Below are 22,506 nucleotides of genomic sequence, written 5' to 3' on the forward strand. Positions count from 1 at the left end.
TGCTCTAACTTGGCAGGGTTATGTTGCTCATATCGTGCATATGGTGTCTCGCATTGCTATGTCATTTGATTAGTTTAGACATGCTTTGTGTGAATGCCACTTGTTCAATGTCTAATTACCATATATGTGAATTATGCATTGCCATCTTGTTGCAAGACATTATATATGTGAATTATATAATGCTATCTTGTTGCAAAGGCATTCTATATGTGAATTATGCAATGCCATGCTATTTAGCCAATCATCATGTATGTGAATTATATCATGCTATCATTTTTTTGTATTACGTGTTCCATTTGTCGACAACGTTTGTATATTCAACTACTCTTCCTGTGCATCAGCCATTTGAAGCGGTGATGGAAGTATCTGGAGTGAAAACCAGGTATTCAGAGTAGACAATGCTACCTGCTGAAGCAGACATCTTGCTGGTTACAGAGAGCTCCTCAGAGTAGGATTCAAAGATCGATGATCAGTCCTATTTTCCCCCTGAGGTCTATGCTCAAACTTGGCAGGGTTATATTACCCATGTCATGCATGTTGTCTTACATTTAGTTTTTACATCATATATGGATTGCCATCTGCTTACTTGCTTACTATATAAATCATATATTTGAATTATATCATGCCATCATGTTTACATAGTACATACACATCATCTATCTGAATTATGGCATGGCAACCCATTTAATAAAGACATCATATAGTTATATCATCTCATCCTGTTTAGTGTTTACAGTCATCATATTTTGAATTATGGCATTCTATCCGTGAATGTATGTGAATTATGGCATGCCAACCTATTTAATAAACACATTATATAGTTATGTCATGTCATCCTGTTTACATAGTCTCATATTTTGAACTATGTCTTTCCATATTTTTTAGTTAGCCATCATAATGTGAAATTGTGTCATGCTATCCTGTTTAGTTAGCCATCATATATGTGAAATTGTGTCATGCTATCCTGTTTGGTTAGACAACATAAATATGAATTATTTCATGCCCTCTTTTATTCTCCACTATCCATTGCACCTATCTATCATACAATGTATATACTTTCAATTACTTTTCTTGTTTATCAGCCATTTGAATTGGAGAGCGTGATGGCAGTATCTAAGGGAGTAACAACACGGTCTTCAGAAAAGATAGTGCTACCAGTTGATGCAGATAGAACCACGGTTGTACATGCCCAAGGACCAGATCCACCGCACATAACCCAGACTCTCGCAGATTGTGGACCCAGTTGGACAGAGAACCAGCTACACCCCTTCTAACCCCAACCTCGGCAGATAGTAACCCAGTTCCAGTTGACACAACACCGTCTCCACCACAGAGCACCCAAACACGAGCAATTAGTAAGGGAACTACAATGCCCAAAGCACGAGGACCACCACTCCGAATCCCAACTCAACGCTTAAAGGAGAAGAAGATTTGTTCTCAGGTCAGGTTCTGTAGCTATGGTTCATACTCCTTTGCTCTTGCATGACTGTATTTACTCATACCAACTATTTTCAAATTTGAAGGATGGAATTGAAACTCCAATGGTGCAACAGGTATGTTTTAAACTTGTTTCTTTAACTGGTTTGCTGTTGTAACCTGCTCTATGTTGATTTTAGTTTCAATTGAATAAACAGTTATGTTCTCATGTCATGCACATTACAAGTGTTGTTATTGCTCTATAGTTACCCACACTTATATTCGGTTTATTCTGCTTTGTCTTGAACAAATATTATTTGAACTGTGTCTCTATCTTGATTTGGCAACAAAAACTAGAATGATATAGACCATAAAGTGACCATGGTACATAGATATATGTTTGTTTCATGCTGTTATCCTGTCCACTTTACTATTGAACTCATTTACCAAAATGAGTTTCATATACAACATGGTAAACATGTGATGTGTCTGCTTGTTTCTCTTTTAGAATGCGGACAAAATATTGGAGAACAGTACCGCGTTATCCAATGGTAAAGGAAGTAATGCAAATAAGGTTCAAGATAGTGAGACATCCCTGTTGGTCTCCAAGAAAGCTGATAAAAACTATCTTAACGATAGTGAGGGAACCCAAAAGTCCTGTCTTGATGTAGTATTCGAGTTACTGGCCACTACTGCTGGCACAAGCTCTTCGAACTCGCTGCCTGAATCAGTTCGTCTTCTTGAGTCTCAACTTCAAGTTGAAAGACATCGATCAGATGTGTTGCGACAGGAAGCTGAAGGACTGAGGAAGTCCCTGCAGAATTCAGATGCATATTTTCTGGTGCAACAGCAAGCGCTGGAGGATTTAAGTGCCAAACAAGAGAAAGTTAATAAGCTTGCTAAGCATCTTGCCAGCATTATGGGTACCCGGGATATTGTTTCTTGAGATCTTCTGAAGTGGTTTCAGTTCTGGATTTGTTTTGCTGCGGGGTTTATTTGCGCTGGTCGCCAACTTTGACAACCAGTGTATATGATATGCTGCTTTGTTCCCTATATTTACACTGGTGGCGAACTTTGATGCCCAGTGGATGTAATATGTGTAATAGCCGTGATAGCCTAGCGTTAGTTGCTTGCGTATTTATTTCCTTGTTGTCTTGTTTATTTGTTTGCTTGTAGTCATTGCAGTTCTTTTTCCGCGGTTAGCTAGTGGCTGCAATAACCTATTTTTTAAAACTAGGCCACAATAACCATGGGCTAATATTTACTGTAGTGACACTGGGCCTCCTACTGGCCGTAGAAACAGTGGGCCTTCTACGGGTCGTAGAAACAATGGGCCTTCTACGAGCCGTAGAAACAATGGGCCTTCTGCGGGCCGTATTATCAATGGGCCTTATACGGGCCGTATAATCGATTGGCCAAACATGGGCCAAACAGACCGCATTATGGTCGTAAACGGGCTAGAGTTGGAATCGTCCGTACATGAGCCAACCATAACGGGCCATCGTTAATAGGCCGTATTTGATGACGCTATGAAATCGGCCCAACGTATTAACGGACCACAAACGGGCCGACTGTAACCACGGGCTGAATTTGGCCCACAAGCAGAAAATGACAGTAACGGGCCGTAAGTAAACGAATGCTAGAAATGAGCCCAAGAATAAATGGGCTCTGAGAAGGCCGAAAGATAACATGGGCTGGAAACGGCCCAACGGAATAACGAGCCGTTAATGGGTATAAAGTGATACACTGTTCATTACAGGCCAGTTTCACCATGGGCCGTTAATGGGTGTAAAGTGATACACTGTTCATTACGGGCCAGTTTCACCACGGGTCGTTAGTAGGCCAAGAGTTACATAGGGCCTCATATGGGCCGAAAGACGTCATGGGCCATACATGGGCCAGAAGTGAAAACGGGCTGAAATCATATTGGATGGCCCAGATGACGCTACTGTGCCTAATTCGGATAGGGCGTAATGGGCCTTGGGCTAGCGGGCTGCAAATGGGCTATGTTCGAACAGGCCGTTAACAGGCTTTCCATGTGCCGGCCCGCCAGCTTTTGACCAAGTCAAACGGGTCGGCCTTTTCACAGGAATGGGCCTCTATTGGGCCGTGCCACGTGTCGACGTATCATAGGCGCCTATCTGACCCACTAACGAGCTGACACGTGTTTTGTCCAGCCAATAAGAATTTTACACGTGGAAATTTCCCATTGGTCGGGGCTATTAACGGGCTATCGGATCCAAAACCCGACCCGATAGCTTAACGGTGTTCCGTTACGGTGGATGCCACGTGTCGGTCACCCTTGACGAAAGCACTTCTGTGACGCGTGATTTATCGTCATGGAAGTGGACACTTCCGTGATGATAATTTTGGTAATGTCATGGAACACTTCTACGACAGCACAGGTATGACTATCTTGATTCTGTCATAAATTTCTCATGGATGTACATGCATGACAAAAAAGCGACCTACTGTGACAAACACGTATCATCACGGAAGTGTATTTTTTTGTAGTGGAAGATCTGTCTGGAGAGGAAAACCTCACCCTGGACCGCATCGTTACCGATGATTGAAGGGGCCATCGAGCCTTATGGTGACGGCATGGTGGAACTCTCAATGAAAGCACCAATGTCGGTGTCAAAATCGGCGGATCTCGGGTAGGGGGTCCCGAACTGTGCGTCTAAGGCGGATGGTAACAGGAGGCAGGGGACACGATGTTTACCCAGGTTCGGGCCCTCTTGGTGGAGGTAATATCCTACGTCCTGCTTGATTGTTCTTTATGATATGAGTATTACAAGAGTTGATCTACCACGAGATCGTAGAGGCTAAAATCCTAGAAGCTAGCCTATGGTATGATTGTCTGTTGTCCTACGGACTAAACCCTCTGGTTTATATAGACACGGGAGGGGGCTAGGGTTACATAGAGTCGGTTACAAGGGAGGAGATCCACATATCTATATTGCCAAGCTTGCCTTCCACGCCGAGAGTCCCATCCGGACACGGGAAGTCTTCAATTTTGCATCTTCATAGTCCAACAGTCCGGCCAAAGGATATAGTCCGGCTGTCCGGAGACCCCCTAATCCAGGACTCCCTCAATGTGCATTCGATCCATCCATCTCACTTTTACATTTATTCCTCAACGCCAAAACAAAGCTAAGCCATCACTCTTGCCTTTATTATTTTGCACCGCCACATGGTTGATACGTCTCCATCGTATCTACTTTTCCAAACTCTTTTGCCCTTGTTTTGGACTCTAATTTGCATTATTTGAATGGAACTAACCCGGACTGACGTTGTTTTCAGCAGAATTGCCTTGGTGTTTTTTTGTGCAGAAATAAAAGTTCTCAAAATGACCTAAAAATTTACGGATAATATTTTTGGAATAAATAAAAAATATTGGCGAAACAATCAACCAGAGGGGACCCACCTGCTGTCCACAAGGGTGGAGGGCGCGCCCTAACCCCCTGGGCGCGTGCCCCTATCTTGTGGGTCCCCTGGACCTCCATCGACCTCAACTCCAACTCTATATATTCACGTTCGGGGAGAAAAAAATTAGAGAGGAGGATTCATCACGTTTTACAATACGGAGCCGCCGCCACCTCCTGTTCTTCATCAGGAGGGCAGATCTGGAGTCCGTTCGAGGCTCTAGAGAGGGGGCTTTGTCGCCATCATCATCACCAACCTTCCTCCATCACCAAATTCATGATGCTCACCGATGTGCGTGGGTAATTTCATCGTAGGCTTGCTGCATGGTGATGGGTTGGATGAGATTTATCATGTCACCGAGTTAGTTTTGTTAGGGTTCGATCCCTAGTGTCCACTATGTTCTGAGATTGATGTTGCTATGACTTTGCTATGCTTAATGCTTGTCACTAGGGCCCGAGTGCCATGATTTCAGATCTGGACCTATTATGTTTTCATGAATATATTTGTGTTCTTGATCCTGTCTTGCAAGTTGTAGACCTTATTATGAGTTATGATCCGCATATCCAAAGGTGACTATAATTGGGATTCTTTCCGGTGATTACCATAGTTTGAGGAGTTCATGTATTCACTAAGGCTGGTCATAGTGGGGAGTAACTTAGACTAGTGTCATGTATATGACACTAGCCTAAGTTACTACCTTCATAATGCAAAGTAACATAATTGTAGTATCTTAGATGGCTTCATTTATTAGCTTGTAGACTCATCTTGTCTTAGAAAGCACTATGTTACAGTAACATATTATTTTACCACCTCTCATTAATTACTTGCCACATAAGCAACAATTTCTTGGAGTGCGCTATGTTACTAGCTAAGTTACTCCCACTATGACTAGCCTAAGTGCTAATGCTTTGGTTCGGTTCTCTATTAAAAGGAGGCATTAATATCCCTTAGTTTCCATTAGGACCCCGCTGCCACGGGAGGGTAGGACAAAAGATGCCATGCAAGTTCTTTTCCATAAGCACGTATGACTATATTTGAAATACATGCCTACATTATATTGATGAATTGGAACTAGTTCTGTGTCACCCTAGGTTATAATTGTTGCATGATGAATGCCATCCAACATAATTATCCATCATTGATCCATTGCCTATGAGCTTTTCACATGTTGATCTTTGCTACGTTACTTTGTCGTTGCCACTGTCACAATTGCTACAAAACTGCTAATGTTACTTTTGCCACCATTACCGTTACTTCCATACTACTTTGCTACTAAAAACTTTGCTACAGATATTAAGTCTTTCAGGTGTGGTTGAATTGAAAACTCAGCTGCTAATACTTGAGAATATTCTTTGGCTCCCCTTGTGTCGAATCAATAAATTTGGGTTGAATACTCTACCCTCAAAAACTGTTGTAATCCCCTATACTTGTGGGTTATCAAGACCTTTTTCTGGCGCCGTTGCCGAGGAGCATAGCTCTATTCTATGAGTCACTTGGGATTTATATCTGTTGATCACTATGAGGAATTTGAAAGATACTAGAACCAAGATTTTTCCCTCTACTATGAGGGGAGGTAAGGAACTGCCATCTAGCTTTGTATTTGATTCACCTTCTGTTTTGAGTAATCTTTTTTTTGAAACTCTGTTTTGAGTAATCTTGCGACACCTACACCTGCTATTGATTCTGATATGTCGCATGTTATTGATGATGCTACTTCTACTATGAATGATGCTTATGATGCCACTACTTTTCTTGATAAAACTGTGCAACTGGGTGAATTACTTGATGAACATATTGCTAGAGTTAGAACTATTGATTATGCTGAAGATGATGATATTTCTAAAACTGATGAAATTATTAAAACTGGAAACTTTAAACACCTGATAAGACTAGCTCTCCTAGATATGAACTTCCTGTTATGCCTGAGGATTATGTTATGGATGGAGAGGTAGCTAGGGACTTTCTTGCTTGTAAGGATAGAGATGATCTTAAGAAATTATTATGCAAGTGGAAAGAAAAGTCTTTGAATGCTAGAATGCAATATGATCATAAGTTTGCTACTTCACCTATCTTTGTTACTGATAAGGATTATGAATTCTCTGTCGATCCTGAGTTAATTACTTTGGTTGAATCTGATCCTTTCCATGGTTATGAATCTAAAACTGTTGTGGCACATCTTACTAAATTGAATGATATAGCCACCCTATTTGCTCATGAGGAAAAAATCACTATTACTATATTCTTAAGTTGTTTCCTTTCTCGTTAAAGGGTGATGCTAAGTTATGGTTTAATTCTCTTGCTCCTGGTTGTGTGCGTAGTACCCAGGATATGATTTACTACTTCTCTGGAAAATGTTTCCCTGCTCATAAGAAACAAGTGCTTTAAAGGAAATATTTAACTTTGTGCAAATTGAAGAAGAGAGTCTCCCACAAGCTTGTGGGAGGCTTCTCCAATTACTTAATCATTTTCCTGATCATCCTCTTAAGAAAAATGAAATACTTGATATCTTTTATAATGGACTAACCGATGCTTCTAGGGACCACCTACATAGTTGTGCTAGTTGTGTTTTCATGGAACAAACTGTTGAGCAAGATGAATTGCTATTGAATAATATATTGAGTAATGATAATGATTGGACACTTCCTGAACCAACTCCTAAGCCAACTCCAAAGAAAAGAGGTATTCTATTTCTCAGTGCTGAAGATATGCAAGAGGCAAAGAAATCTATGAAAGAAAAAGGTATTAAAGCTGAAGATGTTAAGAATTTACTGTCTATTGAAGAAATACATGGTCTTGATAACCCAACACAGGTAGTATAGATAAATTCTCTCTATAGATTTGATGAAGGTGATATTCCTCATAATAAGTCTGCTAGTCAATGCTTGGATGATTTTGATAAATTTATTGAAGAAAACTTCAATGCTTATGTTAGTAGACAATTGAAACGTAATGCTTACATGCTCGACTGCTTGAGTGACTATATGAGTAGAACTGTTAGTGATCTTAAGATTATTAGTAAGCATGCTTTCATGGTGAAAACTCAAGTAGAACAAGTACTTAAGGCACGGGATGATTTCCTCAATCAGTTGAATAGTAAGAACAATGATAATGCTGTCAGGGTTATGACTAGAGGTGATAAAATGACTCAGGAACCTTTGTATCCTGAGGGGCATCCTAAGAGCATTGAGCAAGATTCTCAAAAAACGAATACTGATGCACCTAGTCCTCCTAGTAATAAAAAGAAAAGGAAAACTGGTAGGACTTTGCATGCTTCTAGTGAACCTGTTATAGACACACCTACGAATCCCAATGATATTTCTATTTCTGATCTTGAGACACAATCTGGTAATGAACATGAACCTAGTGCTAATGTTGATGATGATGTTCATGTTAATGTCTTGTTGAGCTCCACCATTGCTACACCTCATTTTGCTCAATACTCTCAATCCCTCCACCCAAACTTGTTGGAACTTTGGGGATTGGGAGAGCAAGACCCGATCTACATCTTGGCCAAACCAAATGGCATTCCCCGCAACATTTCTCCCCATTGACTTGTTACTCTTGGAGCTTGGGCTCCTAGGCAGTTAGAGGTTCCTCCGAAAGCTTCCTTGCTTGTGGTGTGCTCCGGAGAAGTTTGTAAATGTGTGGTGGTCGCCATCAAGACCAACCCCAAGTGATTCGAGGCTCACCCATTGGGGGTGACTCGAAAGAGACTATGGTGAGTCTTCGTGGTGTTCCGCAAGCTTTGGATCTGGCACCGCTCTAAACGGAGAGTAGCTCTTCCTCAAGGAAGAGTGAACTTCGGGATAAAATCCGTGTCCTCGCCTTACTTGTGGTTAATCCTTTCCCGCACCTTACTTTTGCCTTTTATGCTTGTTGGCTTGCTAATTAGATTGTTGCCTAGCCTACCTTGCTTTAAGCTTGCTTGTCATATAGGTTGTGGTCACCTAGTTGCATATCTAGTGAACCCTATTTATCCGCTAAACCTTAAAATTGACAAGAAAGATTAAAATTTGTAGTCTCCTATTCACACCCCCCCCCCCTAGTCGACCGTATCGATCATTTCAAGTGGTATATTAAACAAGTAGCAAAATAAGGCAAATCTCTAAGTGAATATTTGAGATCTGCTGGAGATTTCTAGAATATTTGGGCTAGGCCCAATAGCTAGACCATAAGAAATCTCAAAGCCCCCCTGAATAAATGGCAAGAAGTGGTGTAAATCTTTAGTTCCATACTTCTAGTGGAGGAGATGTGAGGCCACTTTATATAGTGGATTCTCCTCAGTCCTCACTGCACCTTATGATGAGTAAGAGGAGAGAAAGAGAACAGCATGCACTCGCTCGCCTCGCGTGACCCGGCTTAGGTACGGGCCGAGGCGAAGGGTGCGGGCGTGCGACATGCACGTGAATGATTCGCCAAAATCCGCTCCATGGCCTTGGAGGACTGCAGCTCTCCTTTGTCGTTCTATTTTTTGATTTCTTGGCAGATAAGTTGATTGTTTTCTTGTCCGGCAGTTTAGGACTTGGAAATCAAGTCGGTTTGAGATCATGATCGTTACACGATACCGAATGGGTTCTTCTATATATATGACTGACCTGTCGCAGGCAAATATACACCGGAATAAGCTACGGTTTTTCCTCCTTTCTACTTCATACCGGACGCTGGCGTACACCAACGAGCGGGAGAGCGGGTCTCTAGAACCTCTCGTCCTTGTGATCCTACACAAGGAGAGGGTGAATTCGGATTTTGGGGAGCACTTTGTGCGACTGCTCGCGTTCTCCATGATGGTTAGTCTTCCATCCAAGTCAGGCGAAGCCGAGTACTGGCGTTTGCAGTGTCATCTCCGTCGACCGGTCTTCACCAACTCATCGTCTACAACATTGCTTTTGCAGCAGTCATGGCTACCAACAAACAATGGTGTATTGTGATTTGATCATGTCTATAATTATGGTTGATGTGTATGTGCGCTGTCGTTGTTTTGTTCATCTAGTATGCTAGAGCTATGCATGCTAATTACTGTTCTAATCATGAATTATTTGCGGAAAATAATCATGAATTTGACTAATATTCCAGCAGTCCTCCTGATATATCTTGTATACCTATGTCTATGAACATTGATTAAGTCTCTTCCCCCCAAGAAAAGAATCTTGACGCAGTGTCTAATCGGACGGTCATGGGTGTGAATGAGACACAACTCAATTTCAGCTAGTTAGGTTTTAGCAAAACCGTTCGGTGTAAATGGAGATTGAGTTGGATGTCCTTCTTTTGGCGAAATATCGGGATGAATGTTGACATGCACAAATATATAACATTTTCTCATGTATTCATTCCTATGTAGTGACTTTTTTGTTTAATTACTCTTGCATGTATGGATAGCTCTCCCTCTAGATTACATATATAACATGTTTCAACGTACTAATTATTCTTATGTCATCAGTATTTCTAGAAATCGTCACAAATTTGATTGTGCCATAAGTGAACACGGTTTCTTCTTTGTAAAAATAGTCAAAGAACCAAATTGTTAACGAAATATGTGGTTGTTCGGTCCATATATAATTTAATTCATTTAACTAAAATTCAGCACCAGTCGCTATCAGAAATTTAGAATAGCTAATAGTTTTTGGGAAATTCAGAATAATTAGTTGTAGTTGACTGATTGATTGCTTTAACAAACTTAAGCTTTCCTGAATTAGCTGTATCAAGCAGACCGTTTCCCAAGTGAATTATTATTCCGATCCTGGGATATCTTCACGTAATATCGTAGCCATAAACTATTTGTACACGTGAATCACAACCCAAATGTCAACTCTAGGGAGAATATTACATATTTACACCAAAAATTGGCAAAGAAATACACTCACAGGACCACCGCCCTGCGCAAGGATACATTTTCAGAGTTCAACAATCAAGTTTGTTTACATATCCATGGCCAATCTAACGGTATCATTTGTATCTGGCCATTTCAAACAAATTTTTTGTCAATTGTCAAAGGTAGAGAAATCTGATGGCCCAACCTTTTTCTTTTCTGAGTAGATATTGAGTTATTTTATTTGGTTGAAATTTTCCATGTTGATCTGATGTTCCAACAGAATTGGAGTTGCGCAATCACACGAGTTGCATCTGATATATTGAAGGAGTATTTGAAAGATAAGATAGCACAAAATATATCTCACAAACTTTAGAAAAAGTTCTACTATATGTTACTAGCTAGCTAGCTGGTCCAGCTAGGTCAACTCTGGCATCCCCACAAATTAACTCCGACGCGCAAAAATAAATAAGTTATTATCTCATGCATGGTCCCAAAGAATCAGCAGTATCCATTAATAATTTACCAAATAGAAATGCAAAAAATGCAATCGGTGATCTCAAAAATAATTCTATGCATAAAAAAATCTTATAATAAAAATTGAGCAATCCAGGGTCAAAACAGTGTCGCATCCATGCAGACGCAACGGAGTCCAGATATTGGCTTATAAAGAAGAGCAGCACGCGCAGGCGCGCACGTCGTCGGAGCTAGCTTGGCAACGACCGACCATGGTGATGGCGGAGCCGGAGGAGACCCCGAGACCCCAGAGGCCGTCGGCGGGCGGTGGCGCCGTTGCCGTCGAGCCGTCCCCGCCCGCGGCGGCGGCGCCTCGGCGGCTGACGGTGTGGTGCAAGTCGCTGGTGTTCCGCGGCGACGGGTACGCGGTGTTCGACGACGCGGACGGCCGGATGGTGTTCCGCGTGGACAACTACGGCGTCGGCCCGGGAAGCATGGCGCTCATGGACCACGCCGGCCGCGTCCTCCTCACCGTCCGCCGCCGCCAACGCAAGGTGATCACTGATCGATCGGGTAGATCTATTCTACTCATCTACTTGTTTTTTGGCTACTGGTAATATACATTACACGCGCTGATTAGTTAGCTTCGTGCATGACATGAACCCGTTCGACAATTGGCCGCATGCAGATTCTGAGCTTGATGCCGGAGACATGGGAGGTGTACAATGGCGACGTCGACGACGACTCGAACTCGAACGACGGCCACAGTGAGCCGCACCTCATGATGAGAGCCATCAAGGACCTGGGGAGGTCCAGCTGCACCGCCTCCGTGCTTGCCGTGGACGAGCCAGAACTCTACCGCCTGAGCTGGTCCCGGCAGGAGGAGTGGTCGAGGATCCACCGTCGCAGCTCGACCAGCGACGAGACGCTCATCGCCGAGGTGCGGCGGAAACGAGGGGGGCCAGAGAAGGCGACATTGCTGGGCAAGGACGTGCTGTCGCTGGTGGTGCAGCCGGGGATGGACCTTGCCATCACCATGGCCATGCTCATGATCTCCAACTCGTACCGATGACCCCGCCCCGCCCGAATCGCCAGGCCAACAAATGTTCATGCATATAGAAGCTTCTAGAACATTTCGGAGGTTGTAGAAGAAGAAGCACGTCGGTATACCTATTGTAAATCCCCATATTCTTTGGCATTTCATTTCATTGTTGCATTCATCCTTCCAGAACAGTTGCAATGTAAACCTTGCAGTGTTGCTGAAATACTGAACGGGTCTGCTAGTCTGCTACCATTTCATCTAAGGCCACACACCATGTTCCCAATAGAGATACCAATAACATGGGGAAGGTAGGCAAGCAACGCAAAGACGTGCACAGCACAACACTAGCCAAACAAACATCACCAAGTGTTTACTTCCCAGGGCAAAACAACTCACATGCTACAGCTAATTTACAGATCCTACAGATTCTTCCTCCCCTTCTTGTGTGACGGGTTTGCGCCATTGTCAGTATGTAGCAGCATTGTCATGCAAATCACGGCGAGAACAGCCACTGTAGCTATAGGCTTACAGCTGGGTACTCGCTGTGCCTGGCCGCAGCCTGCCTGAATTCATCACACCCCTCGCAGTTGTCTAACATAGGGAGAAAATTGTATCAAGTACAAGGGCAATGTCTATGGATAGTTAACCGATCCCGAATTGGAAGAGCTTACCTCAAAGAAAGAGTTAAAGTTCAGTCTCATCAGAAACTGCCTCAGGAAAGGTGCTCTCTGACTTCCCGCAAGTCGACTACTCCTTAGGATAGTGTACAGCGAATTTGATTTCTTGTTGAACTCCTGAATATCACCAATTGTATGTAAGTTTATGCTACATATACTAGGAAACTGAGCAAAAAGCTGGCTAGCTTAGACATCCATGAGTGATGTGCCAAGCACTGGCATGTCCCTATTTGTTCACAGAAGGCCCATGGTGTTAGGTGGGACAATACCTCAGTTATGTGATCAATCTCAAACATGTTTGCGCCTGTTTCGTATTGCTCGATACTCCAGCAGAACTGCAAGCAGAGCTTCATTATACTGTCCAGTATTCTAGAAACTGATCCTATATCCAAGAAGGACTGTGATATCAATGCCGACAAATAGCTGCAATGCAAGAGGTTATAGTCAGCCAAGATACCATAACAGATTAAATCTGTTGCGGCCGTGGAAATTCAAAGGTAACACTAGTTGTGGTAGTATTTCCATGTAACTAGGCAAGGAAATCACTATAGTATAATTAAGTGGCCAGGGTCGACTAGACAAAAGTACAGGAGAAATTATTGCAACCTGTAGAAAGGGCTAAAGGCTTGTTTGGGGCTAAAGGCTTTGTTGTTGTTGTTGTTGTTGTAGAAAGGGCTATGCAAAACCAAAACATCCATCTATATAAGCTTCAGATAATAGACAGCACCAATATGCAATGAAACCAACACCATTTGGTGGTGAAGCAAAAGAACAAGTTGGTATGAAGTATGAACACAGATCCATAATGTTTCCTTATCTTCTAGGATCAGACCTTATGAAAATATTCTACTCAAAAGAAGATGAACGTGTTGTAGCATGGATTCAGTAAACAGTACACTATCAAATAAAAAGCTTAACCTTCCTATCGGGAAAAACAAATAACAAAAGTTAGACAGCATAAAGTGAAAAACAGTTGCTTACTCTTGATGAAAGGTCACTAGTTCTGTAAAATCATGCGAGTCTTGAACGTGAGTTTGTAAAACATTCCACTGTGACTCAATTACATCAACCTGCAAAAGGAAGTCAATAAGAGGAAAAGTGAAAATTATCAAACTAAACAAATTTCTATTAACGTCTAGAATAATTTTGAAACTAGCACATTCCTAGCAGCTATCTGGTCAAATGCTGTCATGTTGTAGCTTCTCGTTATTAAGCAAACATCATGTACATCCTCCGAATTATTACCAAAGGTAAATGGTAGTTTATCTGGTTATTACCTGGATGTAGAACTGTAGGTTTCTGATCAAGAAAGCCATATGCTCCCTTACTCGCCAAAAAGGCTTCGTGCGTAACCGACGCAGTTGTGTTGCAGAGGAATTCTTCCGATCCTTGCAATAATCAGAAAAATCAACATGATCTTGATGCATTACAGCTGTCCAGGATTTCTCCAATTCCATTTGTGTCCTCTTCAACCGAATGAGATACTGAAAAACTTTGCGATACCTGGATACAGTTTGTGTATCTTAGAAATGGGAATGTAAAAAGCTCAAAAGACTTCCCCTGACTTCCCAGTTGAGTTTAGCAAGTCTTGATGTAGCTTTTCAGGATATTAATCACACTCAAAACTCAAAGATCTATGGATTTCAAAATATAATCATTTTGTTGAGAGTAACATACGAAGTACAGCACTTACTTAGAAAGAACGTCAGGAGTAAAGAAGAGTTGTAGTGGCCAATCGACGGAATATTCCAGAGCAATACTATGCCAACCATCAAGTGCCAACTCTGAGCTAGCCTTTCCTTGCAAGGAAAGATCTGATGTGTTGGACTTCTGAAAATCTTTCTGTGATGTACTAGATTTCATACCAAACAGTGGCATCCTACGAAAGACAAACAAAATCAGTTGTCAATGTACAGTACTGAAATTCAAAAATGGCTTGGCATCGATTACTCTATGTGCCAAACAGAAATGCTAACCTTAGAGATACCCTGGTGAAGTATTTGTCTTCATCGCCTATAGTTTTCAGCGCAGCCTGCAGAATTAAGAACAGGAAATAAATCAAACCTATTTGCTAACATGAGGTAACGCAGCAGAAAACAGAACTCAGCAGGATTCTGTTAAGTTGGTGACAATTAAACCACATGATAAACTGAAATAATAAAATTGTGTATCTGTAGGTCTTTGGCAACAAAAAGGGGTTATGTCACTTACCAACTGAAATGGGACAATGAGATCTGCTTCAGCTGTAGATTGACGAGGTGGTAAGCGCATTAATTGACGGCTTTCCTCAAGAAAACACTGGTTCAAAATCATGATTTTGAGTTTCCGAAAACAACCAAAGAAGGCACTATAGCACAATTTGCACTGTACTAGCGCAACCACGGAGATACATACATGCAAAAGAAGGAATACAAAAGGTATATTACCTGGAAAAAATCACCTTTCGCCAAAAGAAAATAATCTTTAAGTGCCTTCAAGTGGCCATTGAGATCAGCGCGTACAACCACTAACTTTTACCAAAGAAAACAATCGGTGAATCTCATGTGCAATAAAACATTGATAAAATATAATGCTTTAAGCCATCTAATACCTGCCAAAGATGGTTAGCTGCAATTGTACGTATTGAGCTAACAGCAGACTCAAACAACCTTTTATGGAACTCGGAAGCATGCTGCAGAAACAATATGGACATATGTCAATAATGCTCCTCCCATAAAGGATAAGGATAAACGAAAACTTTGACACACAAAACAGGGAAAGATGCATACAGCAATATAAGATGCTGATTTTAAATATTGCAAGCAGAAAGCTAACAACTAACCTTTAGCTGCTTAAGCATGGCATCAACTTTATCTGCTTCAGCCTGTGGCAATAATTCTTCTGCACTAATGTTAGAGAAGTTTGGCAGCTCCTTCAGAGCACCGGAGCCCCCCGTGAAGCTTTGCATTCTATGAGATCCTTTCAATGTCTGACTTTGGTTGGTTGGTTCCAGCAATGTAGCACCAGGACTAGGGTTTCTAAGAACCCTTATTGCTTTGCCAGCGAATAGAATTGATTCTGCAACTCGCATGTGGATATACTCCGGCAACATGTCCTGTCAAGTGAGAGAAAAACAGATATAAATAGCTAGGGGAACATTTATTGCCTCATACACATGCATTTCAGAATAAGAGTATAAGCATACCAATGATACATGAAATCCTGAGTGCCAACTAGTAAGGGATGTGTCTTTAGCTAATTTCTGCGCAAATTTATCAGCAACATCAGACTGAGCCGATTCATTCTCCTCGTCTCTGTCAACCTGTCTGAAAAGAAAGGTAAGAAGTTTTATATTACTCTGGCTCAGGGGCTCAATTAGCTTATTTTTCCCTCTTTTGATACTTTCTTGGTGCCCTTAGTTCAAGCTCCTCTGGGTTTTGGCCAAAGGCCTGCCCTTGTAAATATTGTAACATGTAACTTGTCTTCTCTCGTTTATTAACTTAAGACTGTAGGAAACTCTCCTACAGTTATTTCATGTTCAAAAGAAAACTAGTAGTTTTCATGCAAAAGGCAACTGATACAATTCCTGCTATAGACTGTTGGATATAGAGATACTCAAAATCATTAGACAAAGCTCCAACGAGCAAATTCTCGTGCATATCAGTTGACAATATTAGACTTTTTGTGAATCATAATTAGAATTCTCACAGAACTGTTTGCTGATTAAGGGGCGAAATTATAAAATAAAGTAAATATGCACAACAAAATATAGAATTATTCATATTATAACCAAAACTTCAAAAGCACTCGGGATATGTGCTCCTATAGTTGAAATTTCACATGCCATTTAGCAGGCCAAAATGTCTAACTGGATATGCCGCTATAATATATCAGAAGCAGCAACTGGATAGGAGAATAGCAATGACAAAATTACAAGATAATTTAATGGAAGCTCTGTAAGTCATGCTGACCTTCTGATGAAAAATTCATGGTACTGATCTTGAAGAATACCATAAACCATCCAAGAAGTCAGCTGGTTAAACATGACCTGGTGTCCATGCCAAAGCAGCCTATTCTTATTTTTACCATCAATAAAAAGAAAATGAATAAGCAAACAATTGATCATAAGGGGCATAAGAAATATGCAGTGAAGTAGTGGCAATGAAAATAGAAGTACAATGTTTCCCATGCAAACACGAAAGGACTGGAAATGTCAGTTATATTTCTTCAAAAGCCGCATATATATAAGAATAATTGAGGCAATACCTCTGAATGCAGCTTTGCAATTCTGGAACCCCACAATGGCATCTTTTATGTAACAGGTTAAGAAGCTGTCCTCCCTTGATGTCTTTCTGCTCGATTTCCGTAACAAGCTCATAAAGTGGAGGCAGAAGAACCTCAAACTACAGATTCACACAACAGTGAATAGGGTCGGTGTCAAAAACCAGACTAATCACATCAGATAATGCACGCCGAAGGAATATAATATTGATCTCTGTGCAAAAGCTCATAAAGACAGTAGAGACAGTACTTAACAAATGTTGTAAATGCAATAGTTAGGTCCATGGTTGTGCGGAAATTAAAAAATGACACATGGAGACAGAAACTGTAAGTGCAAGATGTCGAAGAACAGACCTTATTTAGCCCATGGGTTACTGTCGCCAGGATAGGCAATGGGTCTGACAACAGGTTTTGCTCAACCTGCAGAACAGCTGACCTATAAACTGATAAAATCTCAGCAATACCATTGGCAATTGCCCTCCGGTATGCACTCCCTTTTCTCACTTTGCCCTTCAGAGTAATATCAGCATTAGGTGATGAAACCTCAACAGAAGACTGAATCCAACTCAGATCACGAGACTCGGTCGCAAAACGATTCAGTTCTCTGTAATAAAATCCCAGAGATATGAGCCTTTCAATAGCACTCCTGCGCAAATGGGAAAAGCCATTTAGTATTTGGTGAACCATGATCTAATGACAAAACATACTTTCTTCTATCTATATCTTGCTTGCCAGGCCATGTCCTACAGCATTGATGACGATTCTAAGAACTAAATGCACCAAGATGATTGCTAATACTTCTGGGCACTGGAAACTTCTATACATTGAGATTCTGATGTAATATTCCTTCCTATTAGATACGACTTCTTGTATCCAGTAGAGTACTTCGCAGTTCACGCACAAAATGAACACTTACATGTAGAGCAAAAGCACTGTATATGTATTAAATATGAATATTTTCAGGTACAATTGTTAAGTAGTAGTTTTTTGTGTATTTATCATGTAAAGTGGTCGGACCCTTCCCTGGACCCTGCGCAAGCGGGAGCTACATGCACCGGGCTGCCCTTTTTTTTACAATTGTTAAGCAGTAGTTTTTGTGTATTTATCATGTAAAAGAGCAGATTGGGTAGACACGGAAAGCACTAAATGTGCAATGGATGAACCTGTAAATGTATGTGCTTGCTTCTGAGGTGCATTCATCTCTATCTGCTTAACTAGTTTAAATTATCTACCAAACCTAGTTATCTACAGAGGTTGACGAGAACTAAAGTGTGAAACATTTGAAGCTCTTAAGTATAGACTTGGACTACTGAGGCTACATTTCTACGAAATATCTCATTTCAGAACTTGTTAGTTTGTCCCTTAGTTGAAGCCATACTTCTCGTAAATTCAGCATGTGCCAGTGTCTTACTCCATCCCAATGTTCGCACAGCACGGTCAATCATGGCATTATGAAATTCTGTATCAACTGATACACTTGCGGACCGACTGGTAGGCATTATTACAAGCTAAATGATGAAAACGAAGCAATTTGGTCCAATCCTCCATCCACCGGTTGCGGTTAACTCTGATTTAGGCAGCCATAAAGCACTTAACGCGGGAGAAACTATGCTTACTCAAGCAATACGACCAGGGAAACAAGTCCCCTGGCTATTCATGTTTGCTTGCTTGTGCCGCATCGCATCGAATTCGACCACCTAACTACACCACAGATCGCAGACACCACGGCGCGGTTACAGATTCGCAGCACAGGACAGGTCTCGGGTCTCCCATACCTCTCTGACGGCTGGAGGAAGGTGAGGTCGGGCGCCAGGCGGAAGGCGGGGCCCACGTCGCCGTCTCCGGCGCCACCGGCTTCGGCCGGCTCGGGGCCGCGGCGGGCGGAGGAGTTGTCGAGCACGAAGTCACCGGTGAAGCCGAGAAGGGCAAGGAGGAGCTCGTGCAGCATCCCGGTCTCCCCGGGGTTCTCCTAGGGTTTCGGCGAGATCGCGAGGGAGAGAGAATGGGAAGGAGAGCGACGGAGTGGAGTGGGGGGAAGGGCGGGGACGGCGGAATTCAGGTTTTGTTTTTTGTGTGGGTTTTCAAATTATTCTTTTTTGGGGGAAATTACTTGTATTTAAAAAAAATTCTGATCCATTCATCAAACAGTGCAAAGAACACAAACAATAGAAATTACACCTTCATAGACCACCTACCAACGACTGCAAGCACTGAAGGGAGCCGAAAGCCGGGCAAACCTTGTTGTACTAGACAGTCGGAAAGTCTTCGTGGTAAGGCCTGAAGAACCAACGCACAAAAACAGCAATCGTTGCTAATGATAAGCGTAGATCAGAAGAATCCAACCAGTAGATGCACGGATGCAAATGGAAAAAACCGATCCAAGCAAATCCATCGAAGACAAACAAATCTTACAAAATCCATCGGAGTCACACACTTCGACGATGCTAGGGACCGCGGCCTCGCCTTCCTGAGCAGGATAGAAACCCTAACGAAACTCAAGAAAACACCTAAAAAGTAAAAAACAAAGTAGGAGCCTTCCTGTCGTCAAGGGTCGAGATCCACCGCGCTTTTATGGACATAAGGCCACAGGAGACGAGGCAAAATCGGCGATGGCATCAACGGAAGGCAGGAAACCCTAGTCATCTTGGGAGCCTCTCGTGGAGGAGGGAAATGTTTCGATAATATATTGATCACCTAAGTGGTTCCTTGATAGAGAACATTAGCAGAAAAATATTTGTATTACTCGGGTAGCAACTCTATAATCATTCTTATAAAGTTGTATCGGATCACCAGGTCCTGAAGCAAGCCATACTATAGTACGTCTGCTGGTTCTACCACTAGCTTACATGGTGTTGGGTTCTATGAATATAAGTGATACCAGAATTTGGTTGTTCCATGAGTTGTATGATCTCATGAACGATGAAGGTATACCGGGATCTGCCCATGTTTTTTTTCCTCAGTAGATCAATGGCCTCCAAGCAATCAGGCTCGATAACAACAAGAACCTCACTTCATTGCAAGGCAAGCAAGAAACCTCCCTTAATTTGTTTTGTGTGGTTTTTGAAATTATTCAATGTTGCCTACCTTTTTATTGTTCTCATAATAAAAAAATAAAAAAATATGAAATATATTTGTCATCTGCAGTTCTATAAGACTGAAGAACATTTTCTTTACTGCCACAACAACATATGGATTTTTCATTCGCAGAGAAAAACATATGAATTTTCAAATGTTTTTGAGTCGTGAAATTTCATCATGGTGCAAATGAATACTTAGAGGGCAAAGGTCCATGAATTGCAATTATACAAATCAAACAACCATGGATGAAAAAAGTGTGAAGTTTCTTATTTTCACTTTTTTATGTTGCTAGGTAAATAATAGAGGATTTCTTTATTCAGAAAAAACACGCACAAGGCATCTTATATCTGATATTTATCATGGAAAAAAGTAGCTAGTACAATTGAGGGAGAACAAGACGCAAAACAACTTGTAAAAAAATTACACCAAAAATCATATTGATCGTCTTTTTTCTTCACATGTCCGTCATTTTGCCGAAGCTTGAAAAATACACTAAACATATAGCAAGGGATAGGGACACCTACAAACTTCCTCGCCATACAGTGCTTTGAAGACCGCAATAACCACTCGCCAGTAACAACAAGATCCAGTAGTCGTTGAAAGAAAATTAGTTGGGGCAGCACCCCATGTAGTGTGGGCTAGAAATCATCCACCATCAATCAAGAGGATTGTAGAAACCGGATATTTTATTAAAAATTAAAAAAAATGATATGTCAAAAAAATTGAATCTCGGTCACCGTGAATGCTCTTGCAAGCCTCTACGATTTTGTAGTATTCTCTGTGAATCTTTGTTGACTTTATTAACAATGCAAGAACAACCAAGGGAGTGGTTTCTTAGCTCTTGTAGGTTCCTATTTCCTATAGGTTTTGACTCTCTAGCAACATTGACAGGTGGCAGTGACGATGATGTGTTGGAATAAGGTCTCTTCATTCTTTTCCTACCTCCATAATGTCTGATCCAGCACTGACGAAGGGCCTATGAGAGTAGGTGTTACCAAATTTATTGTCTCTCTTCAGATATTGACAATTTATGTGTCCGTTGGAAAAAGCAGTCGCATGGTTTGACGGCTTCGTCGACCTCTTCTTTCAAGTTGTTTTGTGTTGCATGGGAATGCTTTCTTGACGGTTATTAGATCTTATTTCTAGTGACGAGTTGTTATTGCATACGGGGATGTTTGCACATGTTTCTTTTCCTTATTATTGGTTCAACATATTTTTTAGACTGGGACATACAATCAAAGAAAGAAGACGACAAGTGTGATTTTTGATATAACTTCTTTTTCTGGTTGTTTTTGGTCTCATTATCTTTCCATTGTACCGTCTATTATTGTCATTGATATTATACATATATTGTCCATTGATAATTATACAATCATTTTATTTCAATTGTTGCCATTGATAATCAAACATAATCATTTTATTCCCCCCAAAAAATTATAATCATTTCATTTCAATCTATTCACATTGCATTGATGGCTTCAATAGGAGCTCATATCATCAAACCCTAAAATCACTGGGGGGCAGAACGGACAAAAGGCATTGAACCCTAAAATCACTGGGGCAGGACGGACAAAAGGCGCTTGCACGGTTAAGCAATGATGCCCATAAGCACACTCCTTTCGACATGGTAGAACTAACGGTTTTTCTATTCTTCGGTGATCGTCCAGGCATTTCTATTTCGTGACCTGAAAAGCACGTAAAGTGCAATGCATTTCTACACGATTGTACTAAACCCACGTTGTGACAAGTAGAATATGCAGTTAAGAAAGTAATGTGGCACGACGACCACATACGGCAGCACCCAAGTGCTGATATGGAGAAGACGGTGGTCTCCTATGTTGGACGGGACAGAAAGCAAAAATCACATGAAATGCTTTTACGAGACAAACCCCTGAGCAATGGACACCACCGCCACTGGGCTTGGTGAAATTTAACACTGATGGGTCATGGTTAGAGGAGGAGAGTACAGGTGGAGCTGACATGATTCTTCAAGACTGTACAGGGGCCATCATCTTTGCCTCATGTCATTTCATCCCTCGCTGTGCAAGTGGGCTTGAAGCTGAGATTGCAGCTATCATGGAAGGGGTGTCTATCGCACTGGATAGGAGCACAGACCGGCTGTTGATCGAGACGGACTGCATGGCGGCAGCACGCATGATTACTTCCCAAGCTTCTGATAGATCCCCAACTGCTGCTATGGTGAATGACATTAAGCAATTACTGAGCTCTAGAACACGTGAAATAAAGCTCGTAGGACGTGCCCAGAACAAAGCTAGTCATGTACTAGCTCGCATGGGCCCATCTCTCCCTAAAACAGCTATCTGGTTGCGTTGTGCGCGTGAGGA

General features: G+C 41.7%; 2 protein-coding genes across 2 annotated transcripts; one reads left to right on the forward strand and one right to left on the reverse strand.

The window, feature by feature from the left end:
• Window positions 1-11,263: 11,263 nt before the first annotated feature.
• Window positions 11,264-12,194, forward strand: LOC119367720 (protein LURP-one-related 5-like). Its single transcript, XM_037633156.1, has 2 exons — window positions 11,264-11,658; window positions 11,793-12,194. The coding sequence occupies exons 1-2, from the start codon at window positions 11,377-11,379 to the stop codon at window positions 12,174-12,176; spliced, it is 666 nt and encodes a 221-aa protein (XP_037489053.1). The 5' UTR covers window positions 11,264-11,376; the 3' UTR covers window positions 12,177-12,194.
• An 81-nt stretch (window positions 12,195-12,275) lies between these two features.
• LOC119367707 (gamma-tubulin complex component 4-like) lies at window positions 12,276-19,130 on the reverse strand. The gene is made up of 16 exons (XM_037633151.1): window positions 18,859-19,130; window positions 17,438-17,729; window positions 17,069-17,205; window positions 16,774-16,872; window positions 16,008-16,128; window positions 15,645-15,917; window positions 15,414-15,494; window positions 15,250-15,333; window positions 15,035-15,121; window positions 14,800-14,855; window positions 14,517-14,702; window positions 14,101-14,326; window positions 13,805-13,893; window positions 13,093-13,246; window positions 12,818-12,940; window positions 12,276-12,737 (listed from the first exon to the last, which is right to left on the reverse strand). Exons 1-16 carry the CDS (start codon window positions 19,029-19,031, stop codon window positions 12,672-12,674), a joined length of 2,247 nt encoding a protein of 748 aa, XP_037489048.1. The 5' UTR covers window positions 19,032-19,130; the 3' UTR covers window positions 12,276-12,671.
• Window positions 19,131-22,506: the final 3,376 nt, after the last annotated feature.

This window comes from Triticum dicoccoides, chromosome 1A (assembly GCF_002162155.2).
Source record: "Triticum dicoccoides isolate Atlit2015 ecotype Zavitan chromosome 1A, WEW_v2.0, whole genome shotgun sequence".
Classification (NCBI taxonomy): Eukaryota; Viridiplantae; Streptophyta; class Magnoliopsida; order Poales; family Poaceae; genus Triticum; species Triticum dicoccoides.